Source organism: Globicephala melas, chromosome 6, assembly GCF_963455315.2.
Source record: "Globicephala melas chromosome 6, mGloMel1.2, whole genome shotgun sequence".
In the NCBI taxonomy this organism is placed as follows: Eukaryota; Metazoa; Chordata; class Mammalia; order Artiodactyla; family Delphinidae; genus Globicephala; species Globicephala melas.
This window is the reverse complement of record NC_083319.1, coordinates 75,394,427-75,411,023: the sequence shown is the minus strand read 5'-3', so window position 1 is coordinate 75,411,023 and position 16,597 is coordinate 75,394,427. Positions and strand designations below refer to the sequence as shown.

The following is a 16,597-nucleotide window of genomic DNA, read 5'->3' as shown; positions in this document are numbered from 1 at the left end:
TGAAACCCCCCACCCCGGTGTCCCCTAGCAGCTGGTGACGTGAAAGGTGAACGCCCCTGGGGGGATTCAGGCCACCCAGGAAGGAAGGGCTTGGGAGCTGGAAGTGTGTGCAGAGTCCCAGAGCAACATCTCCAGATTTCAGAGTAGCGGGTACTCATGGGCTTTGGAGTTAGACAATCCTGGGTCCAAACCCCTCTACCATTTGCCAGCTGCGTGACCCGGGTAAGCTACTTAATTTTCTGAGTCTGTTTCCTCATTTATGAGATGGAAACAATAATAGTACCTAGACTTGTTACACGCTCAGTAAATGTTGGCTTTTACCCCTAGTCCCAGGTCCATGGTCTAAGGCACCAGCAGAGAAAACACATCTCTGCTTGGGGGCCTCAGAGTATTAGCTGACCGCTTAGTACCTCGGATCTGTGGCTCCCAAGGGTTTGGACTTTTCTCACCCTTCCCTCCTCACCCCTTTCCTTTTTTAAAATTATGTTTCTGTGCCACCAAAGAGTAATCTTTAGATGCCTCGTTGCATTTAGCAATAAGCTGTGCTTTTATCCTTGGCAGAGAGAGTCACACTCCAAACATAACCAGATCTGTTAGATTTTAGAATCAGGCTGACTTGGTCCAAATCCCAGCCCTGCCACTGTTTACCTAAGTGGCCTGGAGCAAGTTAATCTGTGCTTGGCGTTAATTCATCTGTGATACAGGACTAGTAAAACCTACATCACGGACAGGTTGCAAAAGTAACACATGTCAACCTCTGCTGTTGTGTCCGTGTGGTTCCAGGACTCCCCTTCTGATGGGAACATAATCAACACTTGAATATGGATAATGGGGGATTCCATCACCTCTGGATCTCAGGCTTCTTTGAAGCCTCTAGACCGTCTCCCAGGCTGGCAGCAGTGGTTTTCACTGGCCCCTCCTTCAGCAGAGAAAACACCTATCCGCTCTGGGGGGAGCTGCCCTCCACCTTTGGCCAGCTTTACATCACCCCACCCCCAACCCCCAGCATCTGTTGCCCAGACAGCCAGCTGCCAAGCTGTGCCCAAGTCTCTCCCTGGGTTCATTTGATATGTTGCCACTTTGTTTTGGAAGAAAAGCCAATATCAGTGCCGGACCCTGGGGAGGCAGATTCCTGCCTCTGCCAGCTGCCAGCTGTGTTCCGTCGCTCATCCTGTCCTCGGTGTCCCAGGTGATCCCGTTACAGAGTGTCTCTCACCAGACAGCTGCCACTGGGACCCTGTGGAGGCATGGACAGCAAAACTCCAGGCTTGCTGGGGACCAGGGACATGCCCTGAGCGCAGCTCTGCAATTCTGCCAAGAGGCTGGTGGTCATGTCTGCCTTTTCCTGATAAGGGTAATTACTTGCCTTATAACAACGGCTAGATGTTCCAGATCTACAAAGCAGAGAGCGGGGGCCGGGGAGGTGTCATTCCCTTTAGCAAGCGCTTACTCTGTCCTGGGCGCTGTAGGAGGGTTTTAGTCATGCTGACACTCCTGGCCATGCAAAAAAGGCCTTGTTTTGACTCCTCCTTAACTGACAAAAAAACAAAAGTCACAGGGGTGTCACTTCTAATCCTCAGGACAATTGGCAATTTTACTTGCATCCTACATATGGAGAAACTGAAGCTCAGAGAGGGTAAATAACTTGTCTGTGGTCCTACGGCTGGAAAAGGAGCGGAATAGGAATTCAAAGGTATTTAACTTTGGAATCCATGACGTCACTACTTAAGAACAGAGTAAAGACCAGGAGTTTAAGCCGTGTCTGAGAGGCAGAAAGGAAGTGGGCTTGGGATTCTCCTATTTGTTGCTCTGACCAAGCTGGGAGTAGTGGTCATCAGACAGGAAATCTGGGAGATTCCTCTGCCCCCTCACCCAGTCTGTGTTATGAAAAACAACCCCCAACTCTTACCTTCCCTCAAGGAGATGAGGGGACAATAAGTATAATGCAAAGTTTCCATGAAGTTTTGTTGCATTTGCGCACCTCAGAAACAGTGTATCTCAGAAAACGTTTGGATCCGAATTTGCAAACTGGTAGTCTGCAGGCCGAGTTATCCTAGGAAGATGTTTTGTTTTGACCTGCTGTATTTTTTCTTTTTTAAATGTCAGGTTAATTGCTATCATTTTAAAAATAGAACTCCAGGGCTTCCCTGGTGGCACAGTGGTTGAGAGTCCGCCTGCCGATGCAGGGGACACGGGTTCGTGCCCCGGTCCGGGAAGATCCCATGTGACGTGGAGCGGCTGGGCCCGTGAGCCATAGCCTCTGAGCCTGCGCGTCCGGAGCCTGTGCTCCGCAACGGGAGAGGCCACAACAGTGAGAGGCCCGTGTACTGCAAAAAAAAAAAAAAAAAAGAACTCCAGATAGTTCATATAGAACCCCAGATTTCTGAATCATCTTGCAAAACCAGATCTCCTAGCCCCAGACCTCTGTCGCCATCTGGCCACCACTGACTGAGTTGTGCAGCGGCTGCTTCCTTTGATGAGAAACGGCTTTCTAATTTGCTGCAGTCCTCACTGCTCCCTATTACTCTGTGTCAAGGAGTGCCAGTCTCCCTGGATCATCGCCCTCCTTCTACCAGTTTTCTTACATTAGAGATAAGAGGAAAAGGAACTTCCCTGGGCTCTAAAAAGTGGGAAAAGTAAAAAAGCAAGAAGCGAGAGTGCCTGTTTCTATCTAAAAATAAATATTTCTGTGCGTTTATCTGCACCAAAAAAGATATAACCAAAGAAACAAACCTGGCCCTCTTTGTTCATTTTTTTGGTCTTTTCGTGGTTGTTGGTGTTTGAATTTAACACCATTTTAGCCACTTTTTCAGACAATGTCCAATGCAGCTGGGCATTTGCAGGCTGGCCCAGAAGCCCGGGTCCAGGACTGTTCTCCAGCCTCACACGTGTGCTCAGGGCCTGCCAGAGCTTCCCCATCATGGTTTTGTTCCCTTTTTCCCTTTCTCTAGGTGTTCCCTTCCCAAAGAACTTCCTGCAGATCTGCAAGAAGATCCTGTGTCGCCTCTTCCGGGTCTTCGTACACGTCTACATCCACCACTTTGACCGGGTCATTGTGATGGGCGCGGAGGCCCACGTCAACACCTGCTACAAACACTTCTATTACTTCGTCACTGAGATGAACCTCATAGACCGCAAGGAGCTGGAGCCCTTGGTAAGTGTCACTGTGCAGTGGCGGCACCCAGGTCACCCCAGGAGCTCAGCCACTTGTCACAGAACACTGCCTCGCCCGTGCAAACTGATGGCCAGCTCCTAACCAGAGGATTGCAGAATTGGACAGGAGTTAGAGGCCAGCTAAAGGGCAGGAGATGCCAAGATGTGCGCGGCCATCAAACGGAGGTCTTACATTTCTCCCTGGGGTTGTCATGGTTTGGGCCGGAGGAAGTAGCTTTAATTCTCAGCTCCAAAACCAGTCACCTATTCACTTAACCCCTTAAATGGGCATCTTTGAGCTCTATGTCATCTCTTACACTGTTTTCCAAAGAAAGTAAGAAATGTTTCTTCAGTCAGTGAATAAATATTCAGTACCTACTGGGAGGCACCTTCTAGATACATAAAGTCAAGTTAAACTATTTTTGAGTAGCTTTTACTCCAGAGATATAGAGAGAGGTGAGCCCGAGATGAGAATACAGTATCATGGGGACTTTGCTTTTCATACTGAATCTCCTGCAATGCAGTTTTAATGGAATATATGAGAGTCTAGAACACTTGGTTAAAAAAACTTTACTATTATTGTTTAAGTGAGTGGGGAGTCCTTTCATTTTCTTTATAGACTATCTTTACAGTAGGACTCAAACTGTGCTTTGGAAGTCAAGGGCCCCTAGAAACCCTACATCTTTTGTGACATATATCATACTATGGTACCCTCATCACAGCTCTCCCTAGCAACTCTATCTAGTACCGTCTTATCCAGTATAATCAGTGCTTTATCGTAAAATCATGCTTTTTTCCTGAAACAGTTAAAAGTGGCAGTTTTGCTAAATATAACTGACAGAACAACTAAATTTCATCCAACTCCATTTGAACAACGGCCTGAGCACCGGGGCCAGACCGGTCTTTTGCTAGCCTGTCTTCCTTTCTCTTGAAGTACATGTTTTTAAAATATAGGTTTTCTAAATTGTTTATGTATGGTGAGGCCAACAGGTCAAGAGATGACTGCCAAAGCAGCTCTACTCAATAAAAACTAATTAAAAAAAAAAAAGACATGACTGCCATTGAAAAGATAGTTTGTTTTACTGACAGATCCCGAGAGAAGGGGGTATACCACGGTATGAGGACCACATGGGGAAGGACGCAGACTAGTCAGGGACAACACGGGCAGGAGCCTTTCTTGTGGTTTCCCTGGGAAGGAATGGGCGAGGCAGGGTAAGAAGGCTAAACATGGACTAATTTGAGTAATTTCAGCAGGTTCTGGGGCAGGGGGGCTACCCCTAGCTGATCACCTGGTGCTATGGTGAATAGGCCAAAGGGATTTTAGCCCTAAGAGGCCATAGCAGAGGTGGTTGGGAAAGTGGGTTCTGGATTGGTTGGTTTGTGTTGATTGGTGAGTAAACAGCTCAAGGATGAGTTGTCTACTATCTCTAGAAATTGGTTAGCCCTGGAAGGGGCATTCAAGAATCAAAACGCAAAAACCAAAAGACATGTTTAATTACAGTAGAGTGCCTGTATCTGGCAAAGAAGATGTTGGGGAATTTTACATATCACCTTTAGAGTTTCTCAACTTGAAATCTATAATTACGCTTTGCGAATACATGGCAATAAAACCATTTTTTCTGTGTGTCACTCAAGAGTTGTGGAACAAAGCAAGACTCGCTGGGTACAAGTGAGATGTATCATTGGCTAAAGCATTTATTTTCTTCATTTTCTTTCACAACCACTTTCTAGAAAGCTCTTGGCAAGAACTAAGTTGTCTCTGAATTCAGTTGGACGAGTAGTGTGGAAAGAAACTAGAACATAATCATGGTGAGGTTTTGCTCATTTGTCTTGTATAAAGGCTGTTGTGGGTAAACAGAAAAGGTTGTGCAAACAGCAAAAGGGAGTTAAAGGCCTGAAAGGAGTTGATAAAGCTAATTTCAGAAAATGTTAAGGACAGAGTGGATAGGGGCAGGTGAATGAAGAGGGTGGAGCAAACACTCTGATCTCCAGGAGAACATGGGTCTCCTTCTGGGGAGTTTGGTTCAGTTGCTTTCAGTTGACATGTTCAGGTGGAGGGGGGACACCTTCCCTAAAGGTCCACTGGAAGGAAGAGGCTCTCCTCAGCACTCAAGTTTGGGTTTCTCTGAGTTAAAGGAGCAGAAACATCTGATGGAGAGAGCTGAATGTTAATTTCTTATCTACGTACGGAAGCATGAAGGCCATTGGAGGACAAAGCCGAGTGTAAGTTAACAAGTAGATAAAGCCTTCCTTTGCCATCAGAGCACTCTCAGTTACAGCGGACCCTTGAACAACATGGGTTTGAACTGCACAGGTCCACTTATACGCTGTATACTGCATCCAAGGTTAGTTGAATCTGTGGATGCGGACCCATAGATACAGAGGAAACTCAGTCATGGAGGGCCCAACTATAAATTATACTCAGATTGTCAATGGCATGGGGGTTCGGGGCCCCTTACCCCCACGTTGTTCAAGGGTCAACTGTATTCTCTACAACTGAAGAAGGGCCCCAGGGATTCTAACACCTGGCAGTGTCGGGAACTGACTTGAAGTCTGAGTCACAGAAAGGGCTGGAACAACCCATTTACTCTATCAAGAGATAAGAGCCTATTTTGGGGAATGGGGAACAAACTATGATTGGATTAACCAGGAATTATTAACAGTAGGTGTGAGCAAGAAGGGATATCAATTTTTTTCCCAGAAGCTTATAGTTCTTTAAATTTTGCTTGAAACAGCCTACTTTTATGTTTTGTTCATTTTAATTACAGGGAGATTCATTTCAATGCTTGTACATATTAATAACAAGTGCTTTTAATGCTTAACTGTCTGAAATTATGTATTCATTTTACACAAATCAATACCTATAAAGTAACAGAAAAAGATTGAGAATGTTTCCGAAGACAGTCATTATCTTACCACAGTTCAATGTCCACTAAGAATATTGAAAGTGCTGGAATACCTAACTTCCAAGTCTACTATTGCAATGCTGTAGTATTAAAATCAGTCCTGTTATATCAAATCAATACATATGTATTTGATTTGCATATATCAAGTACCCTATATATGCAAGGCAAGTTGCTCAGATGTTCTAATTGTATAAGAAGGATAAGCTTTTGAGAATTGACAAATGCAGTCTAAAAAAATATAAAATAATGACTGTCACTCATCTTTGGTCCTTGAAGGATGATGAAAGTCAGGCATTTGGCTTCATGTTCTAGTACCTTCTTTAGAATCTAATGCAGCTAGGGGTCAGAAGGGCAGCACTTGTCAGGCCAGTTTCCTCAGCAGCTCCAGAGTCGCCACACCTCCAGTGGGACATTCCCGATGTCATGCCTCGGGATTCCGCAGTGTAGGATGCAGAAGCCCCCCCTCATGTTTCTCTCCGCCATGTTCCCGCCACGCACAGCCATGCTCCTCAGCCGGCCCTGTTACTTTTGTCTGATGTTGGCTGAGTGCCCAACGCACTGGTTGTGTTGAGGGTACAGCACCCCACAGGGGTAGGAGATTCAGTCTCAGACAGTGCTTACCACAAGGCTCAGACTCTCTGGGTTCAAACCCTGGACCCTTCATTCACTAACTCGCAATTTCAAGCATGGTTTTCCAAAGCCTCATTTTACTCATTTGTAGAATAGGTATAATAATAGAATTGTAAAAACTAAATGGGTTAGTCACACGATAGGTGCTTAAGAAGTGTTGGCTGTTAAATGAGATAACGCATGTACAGTGGCTGTCATATAGTAAGCAGAGGTACCCTAATTCTCCCTTCCCCAGCTCCCATGGCCTTTTGCCATCTTGGGGATCCCCTAGGTAGTCTTGTAGCAGATATAGTTCATTGTATTTGTATTAGTGTCTCCCACAGGATTGTCAACTCTTTGAGGGCTGGGAGTAAACGGGACATACGCTTGTATTGCCTGTGTTGCCAAGCACCTAATAAATGCTTAGTGTGTTTTTGAATCCGGAAGAGTACTTTGAGGATGATCCCCATTCAAAGGGATTACACACTAGTCATTCCTTCTTTGGTGCCACCCTCATCTCAGAACATGCCTGCAGACCTCCACTTATCCACAGTTGGAAATAAAGCTTCGTGCTAGCGGATTAGCAGTAGAGATTAAAAGCAAAATAAGGTGCAGAGCAGTAAAGGGGTGCAGCCTCAGACCTGACAGAGAAAGCTGGGACCCCAGCTCCGTCAGTTCCCTGATCCAGATTCCAAATATATCACCTAGGAGGATGCTGGATGCTCTCACACTGTGTCCTGGTGGACCAGGTGTACAGTGACCAAGCCTCCCAGATTTAGCACAAAAGAATCCCATGTCTTGGGAAAACTCTGTCCCTGGCAAAGGGGGACAGTTGGTCACCCTATCAGGCCTCTGAGGGGAAATACAGCTTGGAATTCAGAAGCTGGGAAGAGGTCACCCTGGCAGCCCAGTGAGGAAGGTCAGCACGTCCATCTGTCCACAGGGTTTGCCTCATGGCTCCCGTTGGGACCTGCTGGTCAGCAGCAGCCTGGGAACCCAGAGAAATACATGATTTCATTTGGTCTCCAACAGCGAGGGGGAGGCTGGAGCATTGACAGGCATAGACGTGACAAATGATCTATTTTTCATGTAAATGCAACAGCTGAAGATGACTTGAACTCGAGCAAGTTCACAGTTGGAGAAAACGAGCCCAAATGATAATTAGCAAATGGGCCAGGCCCTGATTGAATAAGCAGGCTGCTGTTGGCCCTGGGCAGCCTGGGAGTCAGCTGACAGAATGGAGCTAATCAGGATTATCATTAGCAAGCACAGAGAGCAGCAGTATTTTGTTAGCCTTTCACTGAAAACAAAAGCAGATTCAGAAGGCTGTTAGCGACACAGAAGCTGGCAAATACAGAGCAGATGAGGGAGGAGGAAGACGAGGGAGCCTGGCGAGGCAGGGGAGGAAAGACAGGAGAGTCCTTGTTCACCCTAAGGCACCTGCTGACCCCTGGGTGACCTTGGCCCAGCAGTTTCACCTTCTCTCTCCAGGGATCCATTTCCTTATTTCTAACAACGAAAGTGATTATACCATCACCTAGCTTGGAGAGGTGCTGCAGCACAGGGCTGTTCGGTTACCCTATAGCAGGGCACTTGGGCCATAGGAGCTTTTTAATTAAGTCAGTGTTTCTCATTAGGGGTCCACACACCAAGCTGCATCAGAATGTCCTGGAAGTGGTATTTTAAAATGTGCGTACCCGGGCCTGATTGGTATCTGATTTGGATACCCCAAATCAGAATTATTGAGATTAGTGCCCAGTACCAAGCACCCTCGGTCTGCATCGCAAACTTCAGCGTGCATATGAATTACCTCGGCATCTCGCCAAACTGTAGATTCGGATCCGGTACCCCTGATTGCAGCGCAATTCATTTTGCTCCCAGGTGATGTCAATGTTGCTGGTTCCCAGACCACTCTCTGAGGGGCGCGACTCTAGATGACAATTACTCTCAAATTTGAAAATTACTATTGTTAGCACATCATCCCTTCTTAGTCTCTGGGATGGGGGGTGGGGTCAGCTCAGTGAGGTGGGAAAGTAAAGCAGAGAAGAAAGATCTAAGGACCAGCACTGGCCAAGAGTATTCCTCAAAATGTCAGTCCCGAGTAATAATCAGTGAAAACAAGTTTTTCTTTTCCTGATCAAATGAGTTTTCGAAATGCCACATCATCTCCACCCCTGAAGACTCACGACGGACAATCGGAGATCAAAGGCCTTGCGAAGTCATCCAGTGAAGAAACTGGTTCTGTTTTGTGTAGCGCCCCCTGCCCCCCATTTAGCTGCTGAAATCTTTTTTCTTTTGTCATCACTCATTGACATCTTATGGAGATTGTGATCTGTGGAACAAAGCGGGGACAACACTGTTCAGCTCTGTGATGTGTTTCTGGATTTTGAGTTTTCCCTCCGTGCCTCCACCCTGGCCCCAGCCGTACACTCCCCACTGCTGCATGGGGTAAGGAAGAAAGAAGCCTTGGAGAGGGAGATGGGAAGGAAGTGAGACTCCTCATACGGGAGGGCTTCACGGAAAGACAAGTAACTCAGCCTCATTCATCTTCACTCCTCAGCCCTCCCACTTCCCTGTATGACACCCCATCACTGAGTTTTTACCATGTGGCTGTGGAAATAAACGATAGCTCCATTTCTTGAGTTCCAGGTGTTCCCTTACATTCTTCACGTAAATTGTTTCCTTTGTTCCCCACACTTATTACCTTTACTTCAAACAGGTGTGGTGGGCAGTTTCTCAACCTCCCTCGTTATTCTCGTTACTGCCATGTTATCACGCCCAAGCTTCCCCCACCCCCACCCCCCAGTTTGTAGGCAGTGCCTGCTGGCTAATGACTGAGGTTCACCCACCAAATGATCTTAGGCTTCAGCACCAAAACCACTGCTTCAAAAATGGGTACTTCAGGGCCAGATGGATGAACAACAGTTTGCAGACCAAAGACTTGGAAAGCCTTGTCTCATAAAGACCCAGCACAGCCCATCTAAGCCCAGGCATGTGATGACCTTGCGTTCCCGTATGAGGTGGCCAGGTCGTGCCCACGCTTCCCTTGGAGCTGCTTGGGTGAGTGCAGTAGCCAGGATTGGCCAGATCAGGTCAGGACGGTGAAAAGAAGCAGAGCCTGTCACATGAGCCAGAGCTGCTCCCCCAAATAGCCAGCAATGAAGAGCCATTGTGGGGCTTTTGAAAGGATCTTTTCTTTTGAAACACCATCTGTGCAAAGGCCTCTGGGCTGCTTCTTGTCAGGCGGGTTCTTTCACTTTCAGCCAGATGGTTCCAACATGGACCCAGGCATTGAAGAAGAAAGAGCTTCAGCCTGGGAGTCTGAAGCCTGGCAGTTTGGCCTTTGCAAGGATGCTTCCACTATTATGTTACCACATTCGTTGTCTGATGCTGAGCAAGGCACTTAATATCTCTGGACCTCAGTCTTCCACATATGAACGAGATCGTATCAAAAGTCCCCCCCGGCTTGACTTACTGAGACTATGATCTTTGACACGGGATGTCAACAGCCTTATTGTCTTTGGTCCAAGGTGACTTTCCTTTTTGCTTAGTGAAGTTTCATGAATTAAAGCCCACCACGCCAGCAGAGTGGGTATACCTGGCACAGAGGGTCGCTGGACTTGAGTTTGCATTCGTGGGACTTTGTCAAGTGAGGTGGTGCGTGTGTGTGTATCTGTCTGTCTGTCTCCAGCATGGCATCAGCTGGGGGTGGTTGTTCAGGGCAACCGAAACGCCCAGCGCTGAATGGGAGAGCCTGCCAGAGACCATTTTAGGAGCTTTGGCAGACATATTTTAAAGAGTCAGTTTGAAAAATAGCAAAGGAATGTGGGATTATTTTCAATGAACGGCATTGTGCTGCCTTAGCGGGAATGGAGCAAAGTCAGCTGCATGTCTTTGTGAGTTCTACTTATTCATCTTTTGCTGATGTCCAGTGAGCTTTCGCTTCTGGTTTGTACGATGGGAGATGGTTGGTTTTGGGGTTTTGGTTTTTGGTTTGGTTTTGTTTTTTAACTGGGTCAGGGGCAAGATGTGGTCTGCTCTATTTCAGGGCCTAAAATATAATCAATTAGAGTTGAATACGATGCCCATGGGAAAATCACAACACATAATATTAAGTAATAAAAACAAGATTCAAAACCGTATTGGAAAATCACTCTAATCATATGTCTGTCTATTAGTATGTCTACTAGAATCATCTAATCATAGAGAAAGGAAATATGGCAAAAAGAGTCAAGAGTACTCTCTTGGGTGATACTTTTGTATATGTGTCTACTAGGACTTTTCAAGTTTTCTGTAACAAACATGCATCACTTTTATAATAATCAGAAAAATCAAACCTTATGCTTTAAAAGGCCTTACCAACAAAGACCAAAGCTAAACATGACAAGTGGCCTGTGTGCCCAGGACCAAGGGTTTTGAGTGAGCTCTTTCCCGTCTCTGGCCGTGCCCTCTCCTCCCCCTTCTCAGAGCTGTGGTGACAGAGATGCTTAAAGGAACAAGGTGGTCCACAGGTGACAGAGATGCTCAGAGGAGCAAGGCGGTCCGCAGGTGACAGAGATGCTCAGAGGAACAGGCTAGCGTTGGTGCATCCCTTCTGTGAATGTAGTTGGAGGCGGATGTGCACAATCACATGGGCTAAACAATTAAGCTTTCCCTGGATGTGGGGTGATCGCTCCTGGAGTGGGGAGTTCAGCATCTTTGTAAACACTGAGGTGACATTATCTTTATAATAGGTACACTTTTTTCATTTTGAAGCCTCTGTTTTAAGTGGGCAGATCTAAAGCACATGACGAAGTCTGTGGATCACACACATGGAACGCATCCAGCCCTGCAGGGACAGGCTTTGTCTGGGCACCTCACTGCAGAGGGTACCATGATCTTGACTGACGGTTTTGGTTGGAGTTTCTCCCATCTAGATTCCTTTACCTAACTAGATCTGAAGAGATTCTTGTTTTTTTCTAACTTCAAGTTTCAAAAGAGAATAGGAAGGATTTATTGAAAAGAGATTAACCCATACCATAAGAATGGTCTATATACAGTGTTTTTTTTTAAAAAAAAATTATTATTTATTTATTTTTGGCTGCGTTGGGTCTTCGTTGCTGCGCGCAGTCTTTCTCTAGTTGCAGCGTGCAGGGGCTACTCTTAGTTGCAGTGCACGAAATTCTCATTGTGGTGGCTTCTCTTGTTGCGGAGCATGGGCGCTAGGCACGCAGGCTTCAGTAGTTGCAGCACGTGGGCTCAGTAGTTGTGGCTCACAGGCTGTAGAGCTCAGGGTCAGTAGTTGTGGCACACGGTCTTACTTGCTCCGCGGCATGTGGGATCTTCCGGACCAGGGCTCGAACCCGTGTCCCCTGCATTGGCAGGCGGATTCTTAACCACTGCGCCACCAGGGAAGCCCTATATATAATTTATTAAACTTAAGCGTAAGTGTATGTACAATAACTACAAATAATTTTTAGCTGAAACTATGGTGTGGGTCTAGAGTTAATTCCAATCCCTTCTTACTAAGGCACTAGCAAAACTAAAGACCAGAAGTGACTAAGGAAAATGTTTCTGTCCTGGTCTCAGTCAGGTTCTTGTTTTATCATTGTTCTTCTCAGAGAGGACCATTCTCTTCTCCTATCCCCAGGGACCCATGCTTCATCCTCGTTTACACCACCTGTATCTCTGGATTGGTCATTCCTTTCTATGGGGGTTGATATTCTAAATCACAGCAAATTCTCAGTGTTTAGCTGCTTGGTTTAAATTTTTAAAGTACAGGATCTTAAAATATTAGTATAGTTCAATAACTCTTATTATTTCTGTTCCAATTTGCTATTACATACCCCTAATTCATACATGTCAGATTATCTTCTAGTTCGGCTGGTACCCAATACGGCAGCCTGAGAATACCTAGGTTTGCCAGCCACACTCTGCCTTCTTTCTTTACCTTTGCTGAGTGGGAATGGTTTGTAGACTGCTTCTGATTTTGATTGGAAGTGAGACATTTCTAGACCATTCAATAAATATTTATCATCTGCTGACCATGTGCTAGAAATCGGGGTCCCTACTTTTCAAGGAATTCACTGGAAGTCTTCCTCTTACCCTGTCATTATTTCAGCATCCTCCAAAGTATTTTTCCCGGAATCTACTAGTTCTAGGGGATGTCAAAAGTATTATGTGAAAACGGGGTTTCATGGTCAAATGACTAGGGGAAACAGTGAGTTAATAAAGCTATTCCAGTTTCTTTTTTTTTTTCGGTACGCGGGCCTCTCACTGTTGTGACCTCTCCCGTTGCGGAGTGCAGGCTCAGCGGCCATGGCTCATGGGCCCAGCCGCTCCGCGGCATGTGGGATCTTCCCGGACCAGGGCACAAACCCGTGTCCTCTGCATTGGCAGGTGGAGTCTCAACTACTGCACCACCAGGGAAGCCCTCCAGTTTCTTTAGTACCCTGTCATGTATCCTAATCCCCCAAGCAAGATATAGAACATACAGATACATTTGATCACGGAGTTCTTTCTTTCCAGAGCATTTTGTGGGTCTAAGGCTTTGAAATACCCTTTGGGAAATACTAACTAAACAGTCTTAAACAATCTACGTTCCGTATTATAAAGGCAGCCCTCTTCTAGCTACTGAGGGTCTGTTAATAGGCATTTATTGAAAACCTACTATATGTCAGACATGTGCTGAGCACCAGTGTAAGATACATCTCCGTTCTTCAAGAAGCTCCTGGTTTTAAAGAATCCATGAAACCACATTCATTAGAGCTGCACTGTCCAATACAGTAGTCACTGGTCACCTGTGGCTATTTACATTTAAATTAATTAAAATTAAATAAAAACTAAAATTAGTTTCTTAATCTTACTAGTCACTTTTCAAGAGCTCGAAAGCCACGTATGTCTAGTGGGTATTGTATTGGATAGTGAGCCTCTCCATCATCATGGAATGTTCTGTCGGACACCACTGACTAAGAGGTTCCAGCCTCACGTGTTACCTCCTACAATACTCTGTTAATACCCTGTCCCACCAGTGGCTGCCAGATGTGTTCAGAATTGTCCCCCTGCTGCCTCAATGAGGCATTGCCATTTAGCTCTTTAAGCGTTGATTATGGTCTGCTTCTCTTTGCTAGACCACTTCTCTCCCAGTTTACAGATGAAAAACAGATAAAACTCAAAACGGTATGCTCAATGTTTCTCACTAGGTCTCATGTCGGAGTCTCCATCTCGGGGTCTCCATCTCGGGCTGCTCAGCGCCTCAGGAACGCTCGTAAATTACAAATCAATTACAAATCGTAATTACATTTCACTGTGTCTGCATTTTTGGAAATTGCTGCAGAATGTCAGTCACAGCAGGAATTAATTTATCTTCGTGAGCATTTGAATAAACGTGTGAACAGTCAGTATGGCTTGATGCCCATATATAAATAAGCCTGCCAAATTTTGTCTGCTATGTGTGGTCTAGACTAGTTCAAATTTCCCGGCAGACAAGAGTAGATTCTTTGTCAAATGAGTATTAGCTTGGGATTTGAATTCAGGAAGGTTTTACTTACTGAAATATAACAATATATCTTCTCTTACCACAATAAAAGCATGAGGATAAGGTTATAAGCAGTCCTTATCCTAAGGACTTCTGTAGTCACTGTGTGGTCTTCAGGACATCTCTTACCATGAGATAATTTTGTGCATAAAGGTTAGCTATCCAAGCCACCAACAAGGCCAGTTAGGCCATAATGTCAAACTAGAACACGGTACTAATCAGTATGAGTTTCATGAGGTTAGTGCTAGTAGATTCCTACTGTGTTGTGAATCTGAGTGTAACTGGACCAGTAATTTAGAATAAATGCATACAGGTAGATCTGGATGAAGAGAGAGACACAGATGGCTTCAAAAGGGAGCTTCCTAGAGTTCCCTGAAAGAGCCATGTCCCTTCACCTCCAGGTTATAAGTACATGCCAGTCTCTCGGCCTCCACATCTCCTAAGTCCTGCTCGTCCTGCAAGCCTCCTCTCCTTGAGAGATGATGTCCCTTCACTATTCACCATGTTAGGTCCCTGCCAGTTGCTCCCAGAGCTCCCTGACCCCAAAGAGGGCAACCACGATGGAAGCTACAGTATCTCTAAGGCTTAGTGTCAAAAGTGACAAACCACCCTTCCACCACTTGCCATTCATCAGAAGTGAGTCACTAAGTCCAGCCCACACTGAAAGGGGAAGAAAATTAAGTTTTCTCTCTCTTGAAAAGAGGAATATCTAAGAATTTATGGGACTTCCCTGGTGACGCAGTGGTTAAGAATCTGCCTGCCAATGCAGGGAACACAGGTTCCAGGCCTGGTCGGGGAAGATACCACATGCCACGGAGCAACTAAGCCTGTGCGCCACAACTACTGAGCCTGCACTCTAGAGCCTGCGAGCCACAACTACTGAGCCTGCATACCTAGAGCGCATGCTCTGCAACACAAGAAGCCACCGCAATGAGAAGCCCACGCACCGCAACAAAGAGTATCCCCTGCTCACCACAACTAGAGAAAGCTTGCGTGCAGCAACGAAGACCCAACGCAGCCAATAAATTTATTTATTTATTTATTTATTTTAAAAAGAAAAGAATTTGTGGGCATACTACTATGTATAAAATAGATAACCAATGAGAACCTACTGTATAGCACAGGGAACTCTACTCAATGCTCTATGGTGACCTAAATGGGTAGGAAATCTAAAAAACAGGGAATATATATATACATATAGCTGATTCACTTTTCTGTGCAGCAGAAACTAACACAACAGTGTAAAGCAACTATACTCCAATAAAAATTTTTTTTAAAATGGACATATTTTTAAACCACCACAGAGACCAACATTTTTTTTAACTGGTGATGTTTGTCTTTGACACTTGAGTTTATTTCCCTTTCTTCTCTCATTTCCCACATCCTGCAGCTCAGGACTGCCACCTCCCCCACATGCTCCTTCCTCCAGACATCACCTGCCCAGGTGAAAACTCCCCGTACTTCAGTGTGGTCATCTCCTCCTCGCCTTCCTGGCCAAGCTCCTTGAAGAAGGAGATCTAGCCAATGGTCTTTACTTTCATTTATCTTTGGCTGCATTGGGTCTTCTTTGCTGCACACGGGCTTCCTCTAGTTGCGGCGAGCGGGGGCTACTCTTCGTTGCGGTGCGCGGGCTTCTCATTGTGGTGGCTTCTCTTGTTGCGGAGCACGGGCTGTAGGCGCGCAGGCTTCAGTAGTTGTGGCTCTCGGGCTTTAGAGCACAGGCTCAGTAGTTGTGGCGCACAGGCTTAGTTGCTCTGCGGCATGTGGGATCTTCCCGGACCAGGGGTCAAACCCGTGTCCCCTGCATTGGCAGGTGGATTCTTAACCACTGTGCCACCAGGGAAGCCCATGGTCTTTACTTTCTCACTTCCCTTTCAATTTGTTCCGGAAACCTGCTCTTTCTCTGGAAGTAGTACCCAGAAGCCCTATGCACTTATTTTTAAAACAGAGAAGAAACAATGAACAATATAATTCACTAATAATTCATGTTATGGATGAATCTTAAAAACATTGTGCTGAGCAAAAGAAACCGAGCATAAAGTACATACTGTTTGATGCCATTTATATCAAATTCTAGAACAGTCTAAACTAATCCAGTGTTAGAAAGCAGATCATTGGTTGCCTGGGCCAAGGGTGGGGTTGGGAGATTGATCGCAAAGGAGTAAAGAGGGAATTTTCTCGGAGGTGGTAGAAATATTACGTATCTTAATTGAGGTGGTACCTGGAAGCATATATCCATCAAAACTCATCAAACTGTGCATTTAAATAAAGCATTTTATTAAAAACAAAATATACCTTGATAAACTTTAAAGTATGCTTGGTAAATGCATCCCCAGCATATTTTAAAAGCAACTTCAGTGTTTGTGAGAGCAATGTTTTGACAGGTCTTTGCTGAAAACATTTGTCTTCCTGC

At 45.5% G+C, this 16,597-nt stretch overlaps 1 protein-coding gene across 3 annotated transcripts in view; it reads left to right on the top strand.

Moving 5' to 3' along the window:
* MOB3B (MOB kinase activator 3B) overlaps window positions 1-16,597 on the top strand; it is a 238,870-nt gene that overhangs the window by 169,195 nt on the left and 53,078 nt on the right. For all 3 annotated transcript variants that reach the window (XR_009564354.1, XR_009564355.1, XM_030830344.2), the window contains exon 3: window positions 2,952-3,154. Coding sequence is in view for 1 of the 3 variants with exons in the window: in XM_030830344.2 (XP_030686204.1) it covers window positions 2,952-3,154 (203 nt within the window). In the remaining 2 variants the exon portion in view is untranslated. The remainder of the gene's footprint in view (window positions 1-2,951; window positions 3,155-16,597) is intronic.